At 32.9% G+C, this 17,138-nt stretch overlaps 1 protein-coding gene across 1 annotated transcript in view; it reads right to left on the minus strand.

Annotated features, from left to right (window-relative positions):
* Window positions 1-2,453: 2,453 nt before the first annotated feature.
* Window positions 2,454-17,138, minus strand: part of LOC130444651 (uncharacterized) — a 172,983-nt gene continuing 158,298 nt past the window's right edge. Inside the window, exons 6-8 of the mRNA XM_056779904.1 lie at window positions 8,147-8,332; window positions 5,027-6,373; window positions 2,454-2,749 (exon numbers count right to left, since the gene is read on the minus strand). Of these exons, the coding sequence (XP_056635882.1) occupies window positions 2,681-2,749; window positions 5,027-6,373; window positions 8,147-8,332 (1,602 nt within the window). The 3' untranslated portion in view covers window positions 2,454-2,680. The remainder of the gene's footprint in view (window positions 2,750-5,026; window positions 6,374-8,146; window positions 8,333-17,138) is intronic.

Here is a 17,138-nt window from a genome sequence, read left to right on the forward strand (position 1 = left end):
TTTCCTAGGAGAGTCTTTGCCTGTCTCAATCCCTGTAGGTTGTCCCAATAGTTGGTTTTGCTCCTATCTACCTTCTTTTCCAATGCTTTTTCTATTGTTCTATAGGTGATACCACTGAAGGTTTCAGGGTCTATGAACCGCTTGTCTGTCCCCGATTTAGCGAGCTTCATTTCCATTCACTCCTGTGTGTCACGAAATCCATTGCTACGTAACTTTATTTTTCCTGCCTAGCTTGCTTTAATTTTTCTAGGCAATCCCAAACGAATTTGGATTTTATGATATTGGAGCTTAAAGCTTTAATAAATTAATAGATAATAAATTAAATAGTTCCTGTTTATATTGAACTGGACACATTTTCATTTGCATAAATTTCTTCTTGAAAAATGCTTGGTGTATTGGGCAGGTTTTCAGAATGTTTGGTTCTGGACACAATCTTATTCCAGGTCCGTATATCATTCAATGGCATTTCTGTTATTGTCTTGTATGGTGTTTTGATACCATTTACTTCTACGGTTTAAAATTGAGGTAAATTTTTTCCCGAAACTTAACTTTTTCGATGCATCATGTCTCAGTTTTGGTGATTTCCCAATTTCTAGCTGCAAGTTACTGTTGCTGTTGTTTTTATACTTATCGCATACTTTGGTATTGCTGAAAAAAGCCATTGTTTCGTATTTTTGAGGAATAAACTCCCCATAAAACCACTGAAGGCGAAATAATTTTGTTCTAAAATTAACATCTTAATCAAGAATAAAATAACGCGAAAAATTTTTCAAAAAATTAAAAAAAAACCCAAAACGAAAAGGACCGTTTTTACTTGCAAGCTGTCTTTTCGATTTCCTCTGGCCAAAAATCCTAAATCTCCGTTCGCAAACACAATCCCACGCAACCATCACAACCCCAGCCTTAACCTACCAAATTGTATCCAACGAATCTCTCTCTCTCTCTCTGTCTCTAATAGGTTTTAGTGAGTGTTGGTGTAGTGGTAGTGGAAAAGTATGAATATCACCAACGGTTCCAGAAATTCCAATTTAATTGAAATGTGTTTAAACATTTTAGTATTCGTATAACCGGGATCCATTTTTAAAAAATAGACACATTCGTTTTTTTTTATTTCAATTATCAAAAGAAAAATATTACTTTTCGATTTTTTTAATCCATCAATTACTTCGATTTTGGAAAGAATAGAAATCATTCCTGACTCCCCTAAAACAATTAAAGTTGTTTTCAATTCTTAAGAGAACATAATAGTAATAATAGGTATGTTCTGGATCAATGAATCGGATGAACAGTCGGATGGCCGTTGGGGGTTACCACTATGAAGAAGTTTCCAGAGGGTTTACAAGAAGTACGAAGTAGAAGAAGTGTCTTTCTGATTCTTCGGCAATCAATAAAAGCAACCAAGGGGTTATAGATGTCCATGTAAATGTATGATCAACATGTCCATAGTATATCATTGTTTTCTTATATATATCATTATGCTTCTCAACTTTTGATTCATACTAATGACTCCGACGTTCAAGGCGTATAAGTTGAACCATATAAAAAACTCAACATACTCAAGTTGCATCATATAAAACGATATTGAGTGCCTAACAAAAGCCACAACGATTACTTTGGCTAATAGCTATTTGGAAAGGGACTCCTTGAAAATAACTCGACTTCTCCTAAGCTTTGTCTTCGATATAATATAAGAACAATGTAATTAGTTATTAACGGAATGGGGTTATAGTAAGGAAAAAGAATCAAAAACTTGCTCAATATACCATAGAAATCTAAACAAAGAGATGTGCATAAATTGGAAATCAGCTAGACGTTGTTATAGTGATTTGATTTATTTGGTAATAATCGCACATTCATGCTTATTTTCTAGAAGTAAATAATGTGCCAATTTTCTAATTATCATTATTCATAATTTTGTTGAAATAGAAGATTCTAAATGTAGCTATACAATTTGTAGTCAGCAGTATACAGAATATGGAAAAATTTATAACAAACCAGGAAGATGGAAATAGGATCTTAAAAGATCTTATAACGAAAATGGGAACAGGAAAGGGGCAACAGAAGATGGAAACAGGAGATAATAAACGATATCGATATGGGAAAAAAAGATATATGAGATTGGGAAAGCAGTCTAGAGATGGAGACGAGAAAAAGATGAGTAAGAGAACACAAGATGATGAACGATACAATCGAAACCGGAAGCTGGTACGCATCAACTCCTTTACCAACATGAGCCACACTCCCAGTGTATTTCCTTATCTCTATCTTTCTCTATTTGTTGCACCCAATGCAGTCTCTCTGTTTCTATATACTCTATCTGTGGACCTTTCTCTATCTATTTATCTGCATCCTCTAATGTACTTCTTTCTTTATATTTTCTGCTTCTCTCTGTATCCTTTACTTCCTCTTTCTCCGGCATTTTTCTATAATGGTAGGGTAATAAAAAATATTCATACATATAGAGATATTTTATTTATAAAAGGAATTCAATACCTAATTGAATATATTTACAATAGAATTAATATAAACTATATAACTATAACAACAATATATACAACATAGAATTATTCAAATATAATTTGGAAAAATATAAATTATTATTAAAATAAGTTGTTAAATGGACGAATACACTAGTAGAAGATTTCTTTTTGGGAATAATCTGTAATTTATTTAAAATTCTTTAGCAATTTGATTCAGTCCTTGCAGTCCTTGGAACTCCCAGCTGTTGCACCACTTTTTTCTCTATTTCCTGCAAGCATAAGATTACTCGTTATATATCTTTTCAATAATATGTTGATACTTTTTATATTCTTTCCCAATTAATCTACCTGTTGTAGTAAAAATATATTTCATTCAAAAGTAAATACTGTAACCTTTTGTAACAAGAATAATTTGACAGATCTATTTTAAGTCTATTTTGTGTTTTCATTTTGAAATATAGATCGCAATTGTTGTACAGCTCTAGCGGAATCGTTCAGTGACACATACGCTACAAATTCAACACTGGAGCGGACGCCATCTTTCAGGGCACTTTTAATTTGTACTAGGTAGCGGTAGCGGAAGTAAAATACCACAATGGCCTCGGTTTTGAACATTAACCTGTCATAAACTAACAAGACACAGAATAAAAAAAAGTCTTGACTGCGAACGCTCAACATGTTTTCGATCGTTACAGTTACCGGTAGGTAGCAGTCCGCCGAATGCGACCATAGATTTCTCCAGTTCCATATTCATGTTACAAATAATTAGAGAATTACTATTAAAATGAAATTATAATTTCCATTAAACAAGTATTTAATGTATAGATATTGAAACAACTTATCAAATTCTGTAATGTTCCCAATTATTATATTTTGGATCAACAATATAACTCAATTATTACAAATTAAATTGTACAGAACAATAAAATTGTTTCAATGCCATTACATTATATGCAATTATATCAGTTATACAAAATCACTTTTTGAAAATGGTAATTTATTGTTCCCAGCATAAGATCATCAATCGTCAATCATTTTATAACTTTTAATAGGTTGGCAGCAGATTAGCGGAAACAATAAACAACCATTATTTCTATACTAAAATAAACAGGTGCTTCAAGCATTAAAAATATCACATTAATTGTGTATCATGCTTTTATGACCGTTTTCTATTGATATTCAAGGAATTTTCGGTATGCAATTATATATCATTCCACTTCAACTGTCGATCCCGGTTCCATTTTCTTAAGGTAAATTGTTATAATGTGTTGTTAGTAAAATATGATGCAGTCTTAAGTATGTAGGCAGAGAATTTCATCATTAAACAAATATGTGTTAACCCTAGAATCACAATTCTAGTGTCGATCTCGTTTTTAGGGTTCGTTCTAGTTTTACCAAACTGGTATTGTACAATAGCAATCGAATTATTGCAAAATTATTATCATCAAAAGACTTATTATGATAACAAATGCTATTCGATTTCGGGTTATTTTACATAAAGATTTACTGGAAGAATTTTTGTATAATTAATAAAAACAGATAATTCGTTTTAATCAATGTCTGTTAATTTAAAATAATTTATATATATACAGTGGAAACAGGAAACATTTTCATAACATTCTTGAGGTTGTTATAATTGATGTGTCTGCACTTATGTTAACAAATGACAACAAACTTTACCAACTTTATTTTCAATATTAAGTTGTTAGTCCAATACATTGTACCATACCATAACCATGCAAAGACCTTAGAAGCAACACTATGTACTCTACTGTGTACACGGAAGTCATTTCTTATTCTCACAATTTCTATATATTTCAGATGTGACTGATTACATTTTATGAATTTCATGGTCTTCATATGCAATTACAATCCGTATACTCAATACCTGCGCATGATGATTCAGCAATAAATGTCTGTCACGCATAGAATGTGATTTGCCATTAAAATATTTCTGCTGACAATTTCTGTTGGTTGGTGACGGAGCCTGAAGTAGTGGCGTAGGTACTTTTTAATTCAAAGAATATTTTCGTGTCTAATACGATAAATGAATGGTACAATGTTGTGGACAACTTCTGCACTACAATTCAGTTTTCTACTTCTTTAATCCAATCAACCCCTCAACCAAAACTAGATGTCTGAAAAAACCCATAACCGCTTATATCTTAGAAAAACAAAGTTGTTTAGTATAACTTCTCATTGAGAAATCTTTGGTGGTTGTGCTTACAATCTACCTGTTGTGATTCCAGGATTTACTCAGCCCCATTAAATTAATATCCAAAATATGTAATTTAATAGTGTGTTAAATTGATTATATGTCATGATTTATGAATGTGAATATATCATGAAAATGGAAAATCTTCATTCAGCATATCATGGTAAACTGAATTTACAATCAATTCAAAATATAATTTCTTGGAAATTTATGAACCATGCTATTCCTACCTCATACCAAGAAGCTACATTCGTATATGTTAGTTAGTAAGAGATCAGCCGCCTGTCATAAAATGACCCATCACCATGGTATTCGCTGTAAAAAATCTTACCCTTTGAAGCTCTTTGTTCCTCTGATGTCTAGCTAGTAACTCGATGTCAGACAAATAAGCTAAACTCTCGGATTTAACAATTGCTCCTTCTAATTCGGGAGCGAGTTTTGGTATTGAGTTTTGCTTTTTCTTACGAAGCAGAGAATTTAGTTTCCAACCAGATTGAGGAGGTTTAAATGTTGATAATTTTTCCTTTGGTTCCTCATCATCGTCTGTTTTATTGGTGCTTTTAGTGATTACGAAATCAGTGATTAGTGGGGAATGTGGTATATTTGTACTGTTATAGCAGGGTATTACTGACGAGTTATTTGTGGTATCTGTATTATTAACTTTAATTTTGGTTGTGTTATCTGGTTCATCGCCAGTTATTTTGACTAGTGTAACGGATTTTCCTTTGGTGTTATTGGGTGAAGAGTATAATGAAATAACAGTAGTAGATTTAGTATTATGAATGGAATATAATGTAGGTTTAGTATCTGGGCTGCCTCCGGATATACTGGAGGCTGTGGACCAGTTCGGTCCATGGGTTGGTGAACTGTATCCGGAGGTGCTTTGGGAATCAGGATAGTGGACGATAACTTTAGCACCCTTACCGTTCACCGACGGCTTGAAGGTATACAATTCAGGTTGGCACTCGGTTAAGGGAGAGGTAATCTCGGCTAGGGATCCTACTGCACTAAGAGTTTTTTCACTGCTCTCACTAGCGTCACTATTTCTCCATACAGCAAGAGGTCTAGGTTGTCCATCTAAGGACTTGGCATCTGAAGGCGTATCAATAGTATTAGGACTTTCTAAATCTTGTATTAATTGTAGAGCTGCTTCTAATTCTTTAGAGAAATCTGCATCACTACTTTTGCCTTCTGAACGACTGCTGCTTTTTGAGTTGTGAGTTTTTTCGGATGTCGTTGCGCTTTCACTTGTATTACTTTGTGGCGATGTGATATTTGGAGATTCTTTCTTCACTATTTTCTTTTGCAATTCCTTCATCAAAGATGCATATTGAACAGTCTCTACCCTAGGGGTGACGGATTCTGGTCTTCGCATGATCACAGCTTGAGGAGCCTGGTAATGTTGATCGTCTTCTTTGTTACTTAAAGCAGTATTTAGTCTTGAGCGATATATAGTTGGTTCCGTGAGTTTTTCTAAACATTCATATATAAGAGGATTTTTATTGTGATTCGAATTTAAACTAAGTTGAGATGAACTAGCCGACAAAACTATTGGTGAATGTGAGCGAGAGAAGCTTTTCATATAACATAGTTTCCTGTCACTATTGCTCGTGCTGTCATCCGAAGCTTCTTCTATATGAACTACAGGTTTGTCGACAATATGGCCATTTTCTCTGACCTACAAATTAGAAAATAACGTTAGGAAAATTTAGCAAACATTTATATATGATCAAATAAAGGAAATACAAAATAAAATTATGCCGTAGCATCAAGTCAATTTAAATCCAATAAATAATATATCCAGTGGACTGAAAAATTCGTCTTCTAGCATAGAAAAAGTCTTTTTTTATATAGGATTTGCTTTTTTTATTGTTTCCTCCGAAGGCGATACAACGATTCTAGCGGTCATAGAATTTTTCGATACCATTTTTATACTACAAGTTGCCTTCAGTCTCAAAATAGGCTTTAGTTTCAGCATGAACCTCTTCATCGGCGCAAAATTTCTATCTAGCGAACATCGTCTTGAAGCTTGAGAACAGGAAAAAGTCCTCGATGGCTGGATAATCCGGTTGATCAAAGCCAAATTCACGCAAATTTGCCATCGTTTTAATCGATTTGTGTCTCAATGCATTTTCTTGATGAAACAACAATTTCTTCTTCTTTTTTCACTGATTTAGTCCTTCAAATGTTTCAATAACGCTACGTACTAGTTGCTGTTTATGGTTCTTCCCTTTTTAAAACAGTCGATGAATATTATAGTATGCATATCTCAAAATATTAATGCCTTAACCTTGCCAGCCGATTTTTACGTCTTTCCATGGTTTGGAGTCGATTGCCCTCCAGTGTGAAATGATAAAAACCAGAATCATACTTCAATATCTTTTGGGGTCTTATAGATATCTTAATCAAATTCACTTTATGGTTATCCGAAATTGTGAAGTTATTTTGTGTATTTACTACTTGGAATTAACAAAGGTTAAAGGCCCACATAAATTAATGACAGATATCAAATTTATAGACGTGTCTTTTGAGGATTGAGATTAAGAAATTTTCAGCCCACCTGATATTTGCATTTACAAAAAAGTATTGCCTAAAAAAACTCAAACAAGTACTATATTTACACCCACATGCACCTCTCGCTTTAATAGATATTGAAGATGAAAAAAAATTGTGGACATAATAAATTTCCAGCTACCAGAGAACAAGTTAATTGGAGTGCCGAACAATGGGACTTCGTTCTCTTCTCAGACGAAAGCAGAGTATGCCTGCATGGTAGGGATAGAAGACGTGCAGTGTTTTATAAAAGAAATCGTGGCTTTTGGAGGATGGTTATGGTAGGTATTTCAAAGAAAGCAATTTTATTGAATTGGAGCGGGGGATTACCTGCGAACCGATACATAGAAGACATTTTAGGTCATTACGTCTTTTCCTACCACAGTTTCATCGAAAAAAACTTCTTCCTAATGCAGGACAATAACTTTTTTGACCATTTAATTATTAATTATTAATTAAAATGACTCAATAATAGCATAAACCACTCATTATAAAGCTAAGATGGCTTTGCGATGCTAGAATCAGATAAAGAATGGAAGATACCGATTTTTTGCTAGAAACTTTTGATCGCGAGCTTGCGACTTGAGTTGATTTGATTGCTCACAAGTGTAAAATAGCTTAAACGTTATTTTTACGATGTTTCCAGTGGAAAATTATGATTTCTTACAGAAAGATACATTATTTGAGCAAGTATTACGTTAAGCAGATTGAATAACTAGATTAGAATATCAAAACGATGCAATTTGGTTGTTAGATGATTAAGAGGACAAACTTACAACTTAAGTACCTAAGTACTTAATTATAAACTGAACGATTTTTAGATTTAACAGTAAAGTCGGATGGAAAATCTAGACTCGATATTAGCTCTATACCATTTTTATCTAATAAGAAAACTTACTATGTCGTTTTGCACATTAGTGGCAGTACCATTTGTCGATTTTTGTGGCGTTCCATTTTGAAGTACTTCAAAGTAGGGTCCTTTCCCTGAAATACCGTTGGAACAGCTTGCGTTGTCGGCGTCGAAAACCCAACTTTGAGCGTAAGCGTCATACACAGTGTGCGAGTTTGGTTTCGTACTTTTCGGCTGAAAAGAATAAAATTTATTATTTTCACGAAAATCCAAAATCAAAAAAATTTTTTGGCCCTACTGAACACACTATTTACACTACCACTACACACAACAAAACTCATCATTACTCTGTATTGAGCACGCTTCGATAACCAAGTAATCGTCTTCATAGACTGAGGGTAAATTTCACCTTCAGTCTTGAAGACGATAACCTGGTTATTGAAACGCGCGTCAGGCAATGCAATTGCGAGTATTGGTGTTGTGGTAGTGTAAATAGTGTGTTCAGCGTAAATGGCTACAATGACATACAATGCCACTTATAAGGTCGGTCCGTTGTAAAGTATAAAAAATGTATTATTTTGAATACTGTGTTTTGCGACTTTCTATTACTATTTAAATGTTTGTCAAAAATTGATATGAATAAATAGAATAAATTAATTGAGGATCAAATGTTTTTATTCTGGCATGATAGATTTTAAAGATGGTATCATTTAAATGGGTTTAATTTCCTTTAAAGTAATTTTTTATGTTACCGATAGATGGTGACACATGAAAATCTACTGTACATTTTGTTCGAAAATCAACTTCGATGTTGGAAAAATAATGTTAATAATGTATTTAGAATTATAGCTCCTAGTGTTCGGTTTTTTATCGTAGTTGAGAATTCTTTTTATTTTATTAGACATTTGGTGATTGAATTTTTAAAACAGCAATTTCACTGCACCTATTTCAACAGGAATGTTTTGTACCCTTATATTTTGAGACAAGCAGTAACAAGTTTAAACTCATTCCAGCTTGTAAGCCTGCTACTATAACCGCTTTAGTTATATCGTATTTGAAGTATTCGTCATGAAATGGAATTAATGTTGCACAACCAGCTTCATAGCTGTTCAAAAGTACGTACTTTCGACCGAGGTGTTAAGAAAAAACTGTACTATTAAAAGTATACTCACTTGAAACGAATATAAAATGTAGGATAAAGGCTAGACGAAATTGGAATAAAATGATAACAGTACACAAAAAAAAACGATATATAATCGTTAAGTTTGCAAACGATCGAATCACTTTAAAATAATAATAAATGTGAATATACGTGTGCCACTTCACGCCCGATTACTTAATCGAAAGTTTCATAATGGTTGCTTCTCTTGTGACTGACTTATCTGAGAAAATATTCTTGTATAGAAAGAAAACATAATAAGAAGTACTTATCTCGTGTAAGGTGTGTTTGCACTACCACTACCGATGTACGTTGTCTCATGTAATTTCTGTGTAATTCAGATTGAATAATCCTAAAATATACATTGAAGTTCCGTGTGTGAAATGATGACAACAGTGGCGGATTGTGTCTTAATTGAATAAGGACTATTTTTTCAGATATGGTACACCCTATTTATTTCATTATCTAACTAGTGAAAAAAATTACTCACAATTTATTATACATACCACAATTCTCAGTTAATTAAGTTTTGATTTTATAATATTTTATATTTGAATATTTCTTCGCTTTTTATACATTTTTTCAAGATTTCTTGATTTTACGTTACCTTCAAATGAAATTTCTTTTAAATACAAATAAAATCTTGTAGTTTTGACCTATTGCCATCTTTACCTTTGAGGTTAAGATATACGAAAAATTCGTTGGGAGCTAGATCTGGTGAATAGGGTGGGAGGTCAACAAATTATTAGTGCAATTTGTGATTTTAAAGCTTGGCTATTACCACAATGAAAGAAGGAGCGTTGACCTGATGTTGCTGTTTTTTATCTTCGAATACTGTCGCTTTTTTGCCATTTCATCCTTAACCTTATCAAGCAATGATGCATAATACTCTTCTGTGATTGTTTCACCTTTTTAAAGCTAGTCGCTTTACTTTTCCGGTGAAGAAATCATCTTTGCGTTTTTGCGGGTTCGACATTTGTAATCCACAGTCTTGACTATTTTCGCATTTTAAGAGTACAGTGGTGGATTCACTTATACGATCGTCTCTAAATGCTGGGGCAAATATATTGCCTAACTTATATTAAGAGTGTCCACATCTTCAGGTTGATATCGAAAAGTTTTTAGGTAACCCTCGTATATGTAATTTCAAAGGGAAATTTTGCCAACTTCCTAAATAAAATTATTTACAATAATCAACTGAGATTTGCGGGATTGCAGTTTTGTAATAAAACACTTTTTCAATGGACGTAGAGTTTCATATTTTTTGTTGATTTCTTTTGATTTCAAAATCCATCCAATTAAAGACATAACCTAACCTAACAGGTAAGGTTAGGTCAGGACGATATGAATGAATTTTTATAGAATTTAGTTTTTCAAAATCTTAAGGTATACATAAATTAAAATAAGGTTAAATAAATCAGGTTTTTATTATGCACTGGCCGTCTGCATTCGATTAGTACGGACCTTTTAGATTTAGATTTAGAAAGATGTATTTTTCGTGACTATGAGGAGTTTCACAAACTATGCTAGTCAATTTATTAGTTTGTTTTTATTTTAAATTTTACATAAAATTGATTAAATTATAAAGTAATATTTGTTAACAATTTGTTTCATTTAATTTCATCTAAAAATTCCGGAATGTTTAAGAATAACATATATTTGAAAAAATATAGGTATTTGTTTCTGTTAGATATAGTATCACTATCACTATCACTTGTCAAAATTGGATTTTGAGGACTCTAAACGTCATCAGTTTGATAAAATTAATTCTAGTATCAATGGGTAATGTGAATGATCTAACTTAACCTAATCTAAACTTATTGGTTCCTATACCAGTCCATTAAATTTAAATTGTCTTAGTTTCTAATAAATTTAGTATTAAGACAAAGCAGCATTTCACATTCTCTTTTTATCGTAAACTGTATATGGGGATGAAAACATTTGACAAACAACTTCATGGTTTCATGGCCAATTCATGGTCAATCTGGACAAAAGTTTCATATTCATCTGGTACTGAAAGTAAACTTATGTAATTGATTTCAAACGAGCCATATGTGTTACCGCATCGAATTGTTAATATTGGTACATAAATTTTGATTATGATAGTAATATGTAATGTTTAACTGTTGACTGAGGCCAACAAGAATTGAATGTGCTTTTATTACAAGGTACGAGGCATATTTTTTAAGTAAGTACCGTTTTGGAATGAAAAAAAGAAGTGCAAAGATTTCGCAATATTTTTATTTTTACATGAAAGCCTGTAGCGTAATCTAATTTTCTCAATAATTTCCGTGAATATGGAGCCATTTGTCATAACGTGGCACCAGTTTTTGAATACCCTCCTCATAAAATTCTGCCGCCTGACTTGTTAACCACTGTATCACAATTGTTTTGACTTCGTTATCGTCTTTAAGACGCTGACCGCCCAGGTGTTTCTTCAAGTGCAGGAACAAATGGTAGTCGCTGGGCGCCAGATCAGGGCTCTAGGAAGGATCATCTAGAGTATCCCATTGAAAAGATTTGATTAGATCTTTGGTCCGATTAGCGACATGTAGACGGGCATTGTCATGCAGCAAAACGATACTCTTACTCAACTTGCCACGTCTTTTGTTCTGGATTGCACGACGCAGATTGTTCAATGTCTCACAATAAGACGCTACATTGATTGTCTCATTACGAGGCTGAAACTCCACTAGCAATACTCCTTTTCTGTCCCAAAACGCTGTGCACATGATTTTACGGGCAGAAATTGTTTGCTTAAATTTCACTTTTTTGGATAATGATGAATGTCGCCATTCCATGGATTATTGTTTCGATTCTGGTGTAACGTAGGCCACCCATGTTTCGTCACCAGTAACAATTTGGTCTAAAAAATCTTCACCTTCATTGTGGTACCGCTCAAAGAAAGTCAATGCACTGCCTAAACGTTGGGTTTTGTTCAAATCCGTCAAAATTTTTGGAAACCAACGTGAACACAATTTCAAGTTCTTGGTCACAATGCGATACAAAACACTACGAGAATACTGTGGAAAGTAGTCGCACAATGATGAAATTGTAAAGCGTCTGTTTTCTCTCACCTTTTCGTCCACTTTCTTCATTAACGACCGAAGGACGCCCATTCCGTTCTTCATCATACACATTTGTGAGGCCTTTTCCTTACCATTCCCTCACTCATAATGTTTTGTCCGTAAATTTCACAGATCTCACGATGAATATCGATCGGTTTTACGCCTTTAGCACTAAGAAATCGTATAACAGCCCGTACTTCACAATCTGCGGGACTCACGATTGAAGGAGGCATCTTAAACACTCAGTAAACAACGTACACAATGGAGAATCAGATCTAATGGCGTCAGTGCGTAGACAAGAGATGTAGGTAACCAGCGCGCATGTGCGGAACGCCGACCTTGGGGTTGCGGCGGCGGAATCGCAAAACGGTACTTACTTAAAAGATAGTAGATATTTATGTAACAAATGTGTAAAGTAGCCTTTTTTCGATATCGAAAACGACCTGTAGACACGCATACAATATTTTTACCACTACCGAAAATTTTATCAAAATATACAGAAGTTTAATGGTAATTTTTTTCACGAATTAGTGCGTAAAGTAACTTTAATATTTCGTTAGAAGAATCTATAAAGCTTTTATTGATTTCTTATAAAATATATATTTATTAATATGAACATTTTAATCAAGATTAGAACAAAATAACAAAAGAATTCAATTAGTAATAATACTATTGTTAAAGGTGCAAATGAAAATTGAAATGATCGCGACATGAATCTGGGACCTCCCGCATGTCAGCCACTACGCTACGGAGATCTTAATAATTCGTCAATTGTGATAGGATAATGTAATTGGAGTCGTTCCAAAGAAAACTAATAGCTACTGGAATGTTTGCATAGAAAAAAAGAGCATTTTCCTTTCTCATAATAACCGGCCATGCCTCAATTATTTCTATTTAACCATCTTATTCGCTCTTTGGGACTTGTGGTTCTTATCACAAATGAAAAATGTACTACAAGATAAATTTTTTATACAATTTCTAACACGGAGAAAGCTAGAACAGAGCAGACTGAAGCTATTTCGAAAGAAGTCTTCCAGAAATTTTTCTAGTTATGGATTGAATTGCAATAAGTACATTACTATAAGTACTTTAACGGGGATTAATTCAAATTTGTTTTTTAATACAATTATTAATCGTCACAAGATTCTTTGGAAATCTGGAATACGCAAAATAGGAGTTTGAAAATACTACTAAAACTTTATACATAACCCAACTTTTTATTTCTTTTATATAGAAGACAAATAGTTCTTAATATGATAAAATAGTCGTCATAGATCATCATACGGTACATAAAAATTCTTGTTTCTAGTAAACAAACTTCTTTTCTTCTTCTAGTATCTATTCTTCTCCATTGTTTATTAGTCTCTTCAGCAGGGTCCACACTATGCCGGACGGGTTGACCTGGGTGGGCTAAGCTGGGCGGGTACGTTCGGGTCGGCACGACGTCCACACCGAAAACGAAGCCGACCGGGTTATGTTGAGAATCTGAACTGAACCATAGAAGACGACGTTCTCTACATAAGTCTATTAACACTAAAACTTGTTCGTCATTCCACTCCACCACTTGAACAATAAAAAACCCTACTTAAACAAACTGAGTCGAAAATAAAATAATTCGTCTAGTTCGATCGGAGGTTTAACTGTAACTGAGGCCGCTCGGCACGTCCCTTCTCTATATTTTTGTTCGGCTCGGCTTCTATTGATCTGTACCTACTTTATGCGGGTTAGGATCGGTACGGCCCGGGCCGGCATTTTCTAAGCCGACAAAGCCGCCCGGGGCGTCTACATCAACGCGGCTTAGGTCGCCCGGCATGGTGTGGACCCTGCTTAAAAGTCTCATTTTTCGTTTTCGAAAACGGTCTTCATTCTTATAAATGAATTAGATTTTGAATTTCTGTTAGAGCACATGAAAATCACAACTCAATATTTGATACGTTATTTAATTGAAGGAGAGACAAACAGCTTGAAAGCTATGTATAAAAGTATTATAAGGTAATCAGTGAATGGCAATTAGAAAAATAGATAGTACATTCATTTAATTAATATAAATGACCTTTCCCTAAAAATACTACAAATATACTAACAATTTGATTTGACGTTTTAAATCAAAAAATTAAAAATAATTAATTAAAGTTTCATTTTCAAATCTATTTAAAATAATTATTTTTGAATTTCATATAAAACATTTTTTAACGTGTTAAACACGATTGATTAAGCAAGCCAATTGAAAACATTCTGTTAATGTATCCCGGTCATGGTATCTAAGAATCAGTATTTTTAATACATTTAAATTTGGTAGATTTCTTTGGTTTATAAGTATCAAGGTCATCTTTGTGGTACAACCCACTCAATATCGTCAGAATTTCAATTTAATATTCATTGGGGTTTTATGACTCTTTTATTCATAACTTTTATTAGACTCAAAGTCAAAACCCGTATTCTTTGTTTGACAGCAAATACCATCCATATTAGAATGAATTAGATATTCAGATCAAGTAAGTATGGAAGCGGATTCATAGCCGCAAATAGTTGACGTGAAACTAGTTTTATGAACAATCAGGTTAAAGTAACTTCTGTGTATTTTTATCACCATCCTATCAATTTTTATTTCATTTCCTTCATTTTTTGTAGCAAATCGATGTTCAATATTTAGTTTATACATGTAGGAAGTCAATTTACAATCTAGTTGAACATAGAAACAGTTAAATCTGATGCTGTTGCTTAAGCACGATAAAAAATCTTTTTCTAGATATATTTTTTGACAAATGCCAATAGCAAAGCGTGTAATTTGTTAAATAAAACCTTAAAGAATCTTCTATCTAGGTTTATATTGTTCAGATTTGAAAGCTGTTGTTCGAGACTCTAATTTAGTAGTTACCTACCTTACAGTATCTATCTGCAGATCCTAAATGGAAGTTGCTAATTCGAGAATACTGAAGTACATCAGTAATGTTCCTTAGCAAATAATTTTGTGTTATCTGGATTATTTGGGTTTGACTTTCCTTGGCACATCCCACATTTTTATATAAAGTTTCCAGAGTAACTTCGCATCTAGTCTTAGCCCCAGATATTTTGCGGAATTATCATGTGGTATCTGTTCGACGTCTATTTTGTTTAGAACATATTGCTTTTTATTTTATATTTTATTCTTATCTTATGGTGTAGTAATTAATTTTTTCAATTGATGTATGTAAATTGATTGCCGCTTATTAGTAGCTGTCGTTCAGAGACAGGAGTGTGTTCGTTTTATAATTAGTGGATATAATTAGTGTATAAGAGATAAGGAACGGTCCAAGTACACTACCTTGTGGTACAACTGCGTAGATATCCTTCAAGTCTGAATTTTTGTCCTCTTATCTACGACTATAACAGTTTTGTGCCAAACTTTGTCAAATATCTAAGCCCCATCTAAGAAGACACAGGAGCAGGACCTTCTTTAGTACTACTTTTCTATGAAATTGGTTATTCGATGTATTTGGTCTAGGATGGAGTGTCTTTCCCTGAAGACAAACTGATGGTAGTAGTGCATGCTCAAGTCGGAAATCTGCATTTTTAATATACATTATTTCAATAATAACTTTGAATGATAAATTTTTTAGTCTTTCTTTTGTGATAAGGTCAAAACTAGAAACTTCCTTTAGTTATTATTCTCTTCGTCTATGTTTCATTTGGAATAGTATAGAGTGTTTCGAAGCTGTCTTGATTTTGTATTATCTGTTCAAGTTGTTCGTTAGCTGTAAAATAGTTTGCTAAATGTTCTACAGATCTATTTGTTTCTTTTTGATATTATTTGGTAAAACTCATTTTGGTTTTTAAGTCTCAGTGATAAATTATTTATTCTTCGAACTCTACCAATTAGTTTGTTTGTTAATTGAGCATGATGGATTTTGCTTGTGCATGAGTCACGTGATAAATTCCTTAACATGGAGAAGTCGATCCAGTCGAGAACATTATCTGGATCGGCAGGCCAGCATGTTAGTTTATCTGTTACTTAGTTGCATTGAAGGTTTTTTCTTGACTTGTATTTTATCTTCCGATAAAAGGTTATGCTGTCTTTTATTATGACGGCACTATCTCCTTTAGACTTATTGTCAGGATGTGTGATATGACTGTATGACTCTTTTGTGAAATGAAACGATATATATATATATATATATATATATATATATATATATATATATATATATATATATATCAATTTTTTATATCTCTAGTATGTTTTGAAGCTCTTGTTGATGCTTTTGCACTCCATTCTAGGATTTTTAGATTTCTTGCCTTTTTGTTATAGTTTTTTGGTACCGTATTCCATTCTGATTATTCTATCATCCAAAGTCGTTTTGACTTTCCTTTTTCATTTTCAGATTGAGTTGTTCTCGATTTGCTTTTTCTTGTAGATTCTTGATTTTTTATTATTTTTATTGTTTTTTAGTTTTTGCAACTACTACAACTCTATTACTTTTCTTGGTTTATCACATGGGACTGTTGGAAGTTTTTTGACGCATCTAGGTTCTATTCATTTCACCCAGATTTTGCAGACTGCATTTATTTAAATAATTTAATTTAAATAAGAAAAAGTTTTGTCTCCTAAATATTACTTATGTAGTATAATTATGTTTAAGTTTAAAAATATGAAAACGCAATCAACAAGTAGGAATTCTAATATAGGAATTTTTTAACTTTAGATATTACGAGTACAGCAAATTACGGAACAATAAATAAAATGTTTAATTGTTATATTTATCGTATTTTTTGCATTTTTTTATATATTTTGAGGATTGTTCTTTTCATATTCTAATATATATTCAAATGAAAA

Source organism: Diorhabda sublineata, chromosome 5, assembly GCF_026230105.1.
Source record: "Diorhabda sublineata isolate icDioSubl1.1 chromosome 5, icDioSubl1.1, whole genome shotgun sequence".
NCBI lineage: Eukaryota > Metazoa > Arthropoda > Insecta > Coleoptera > Chrysomelidae > Diorhabda > Diorhabda sublineata.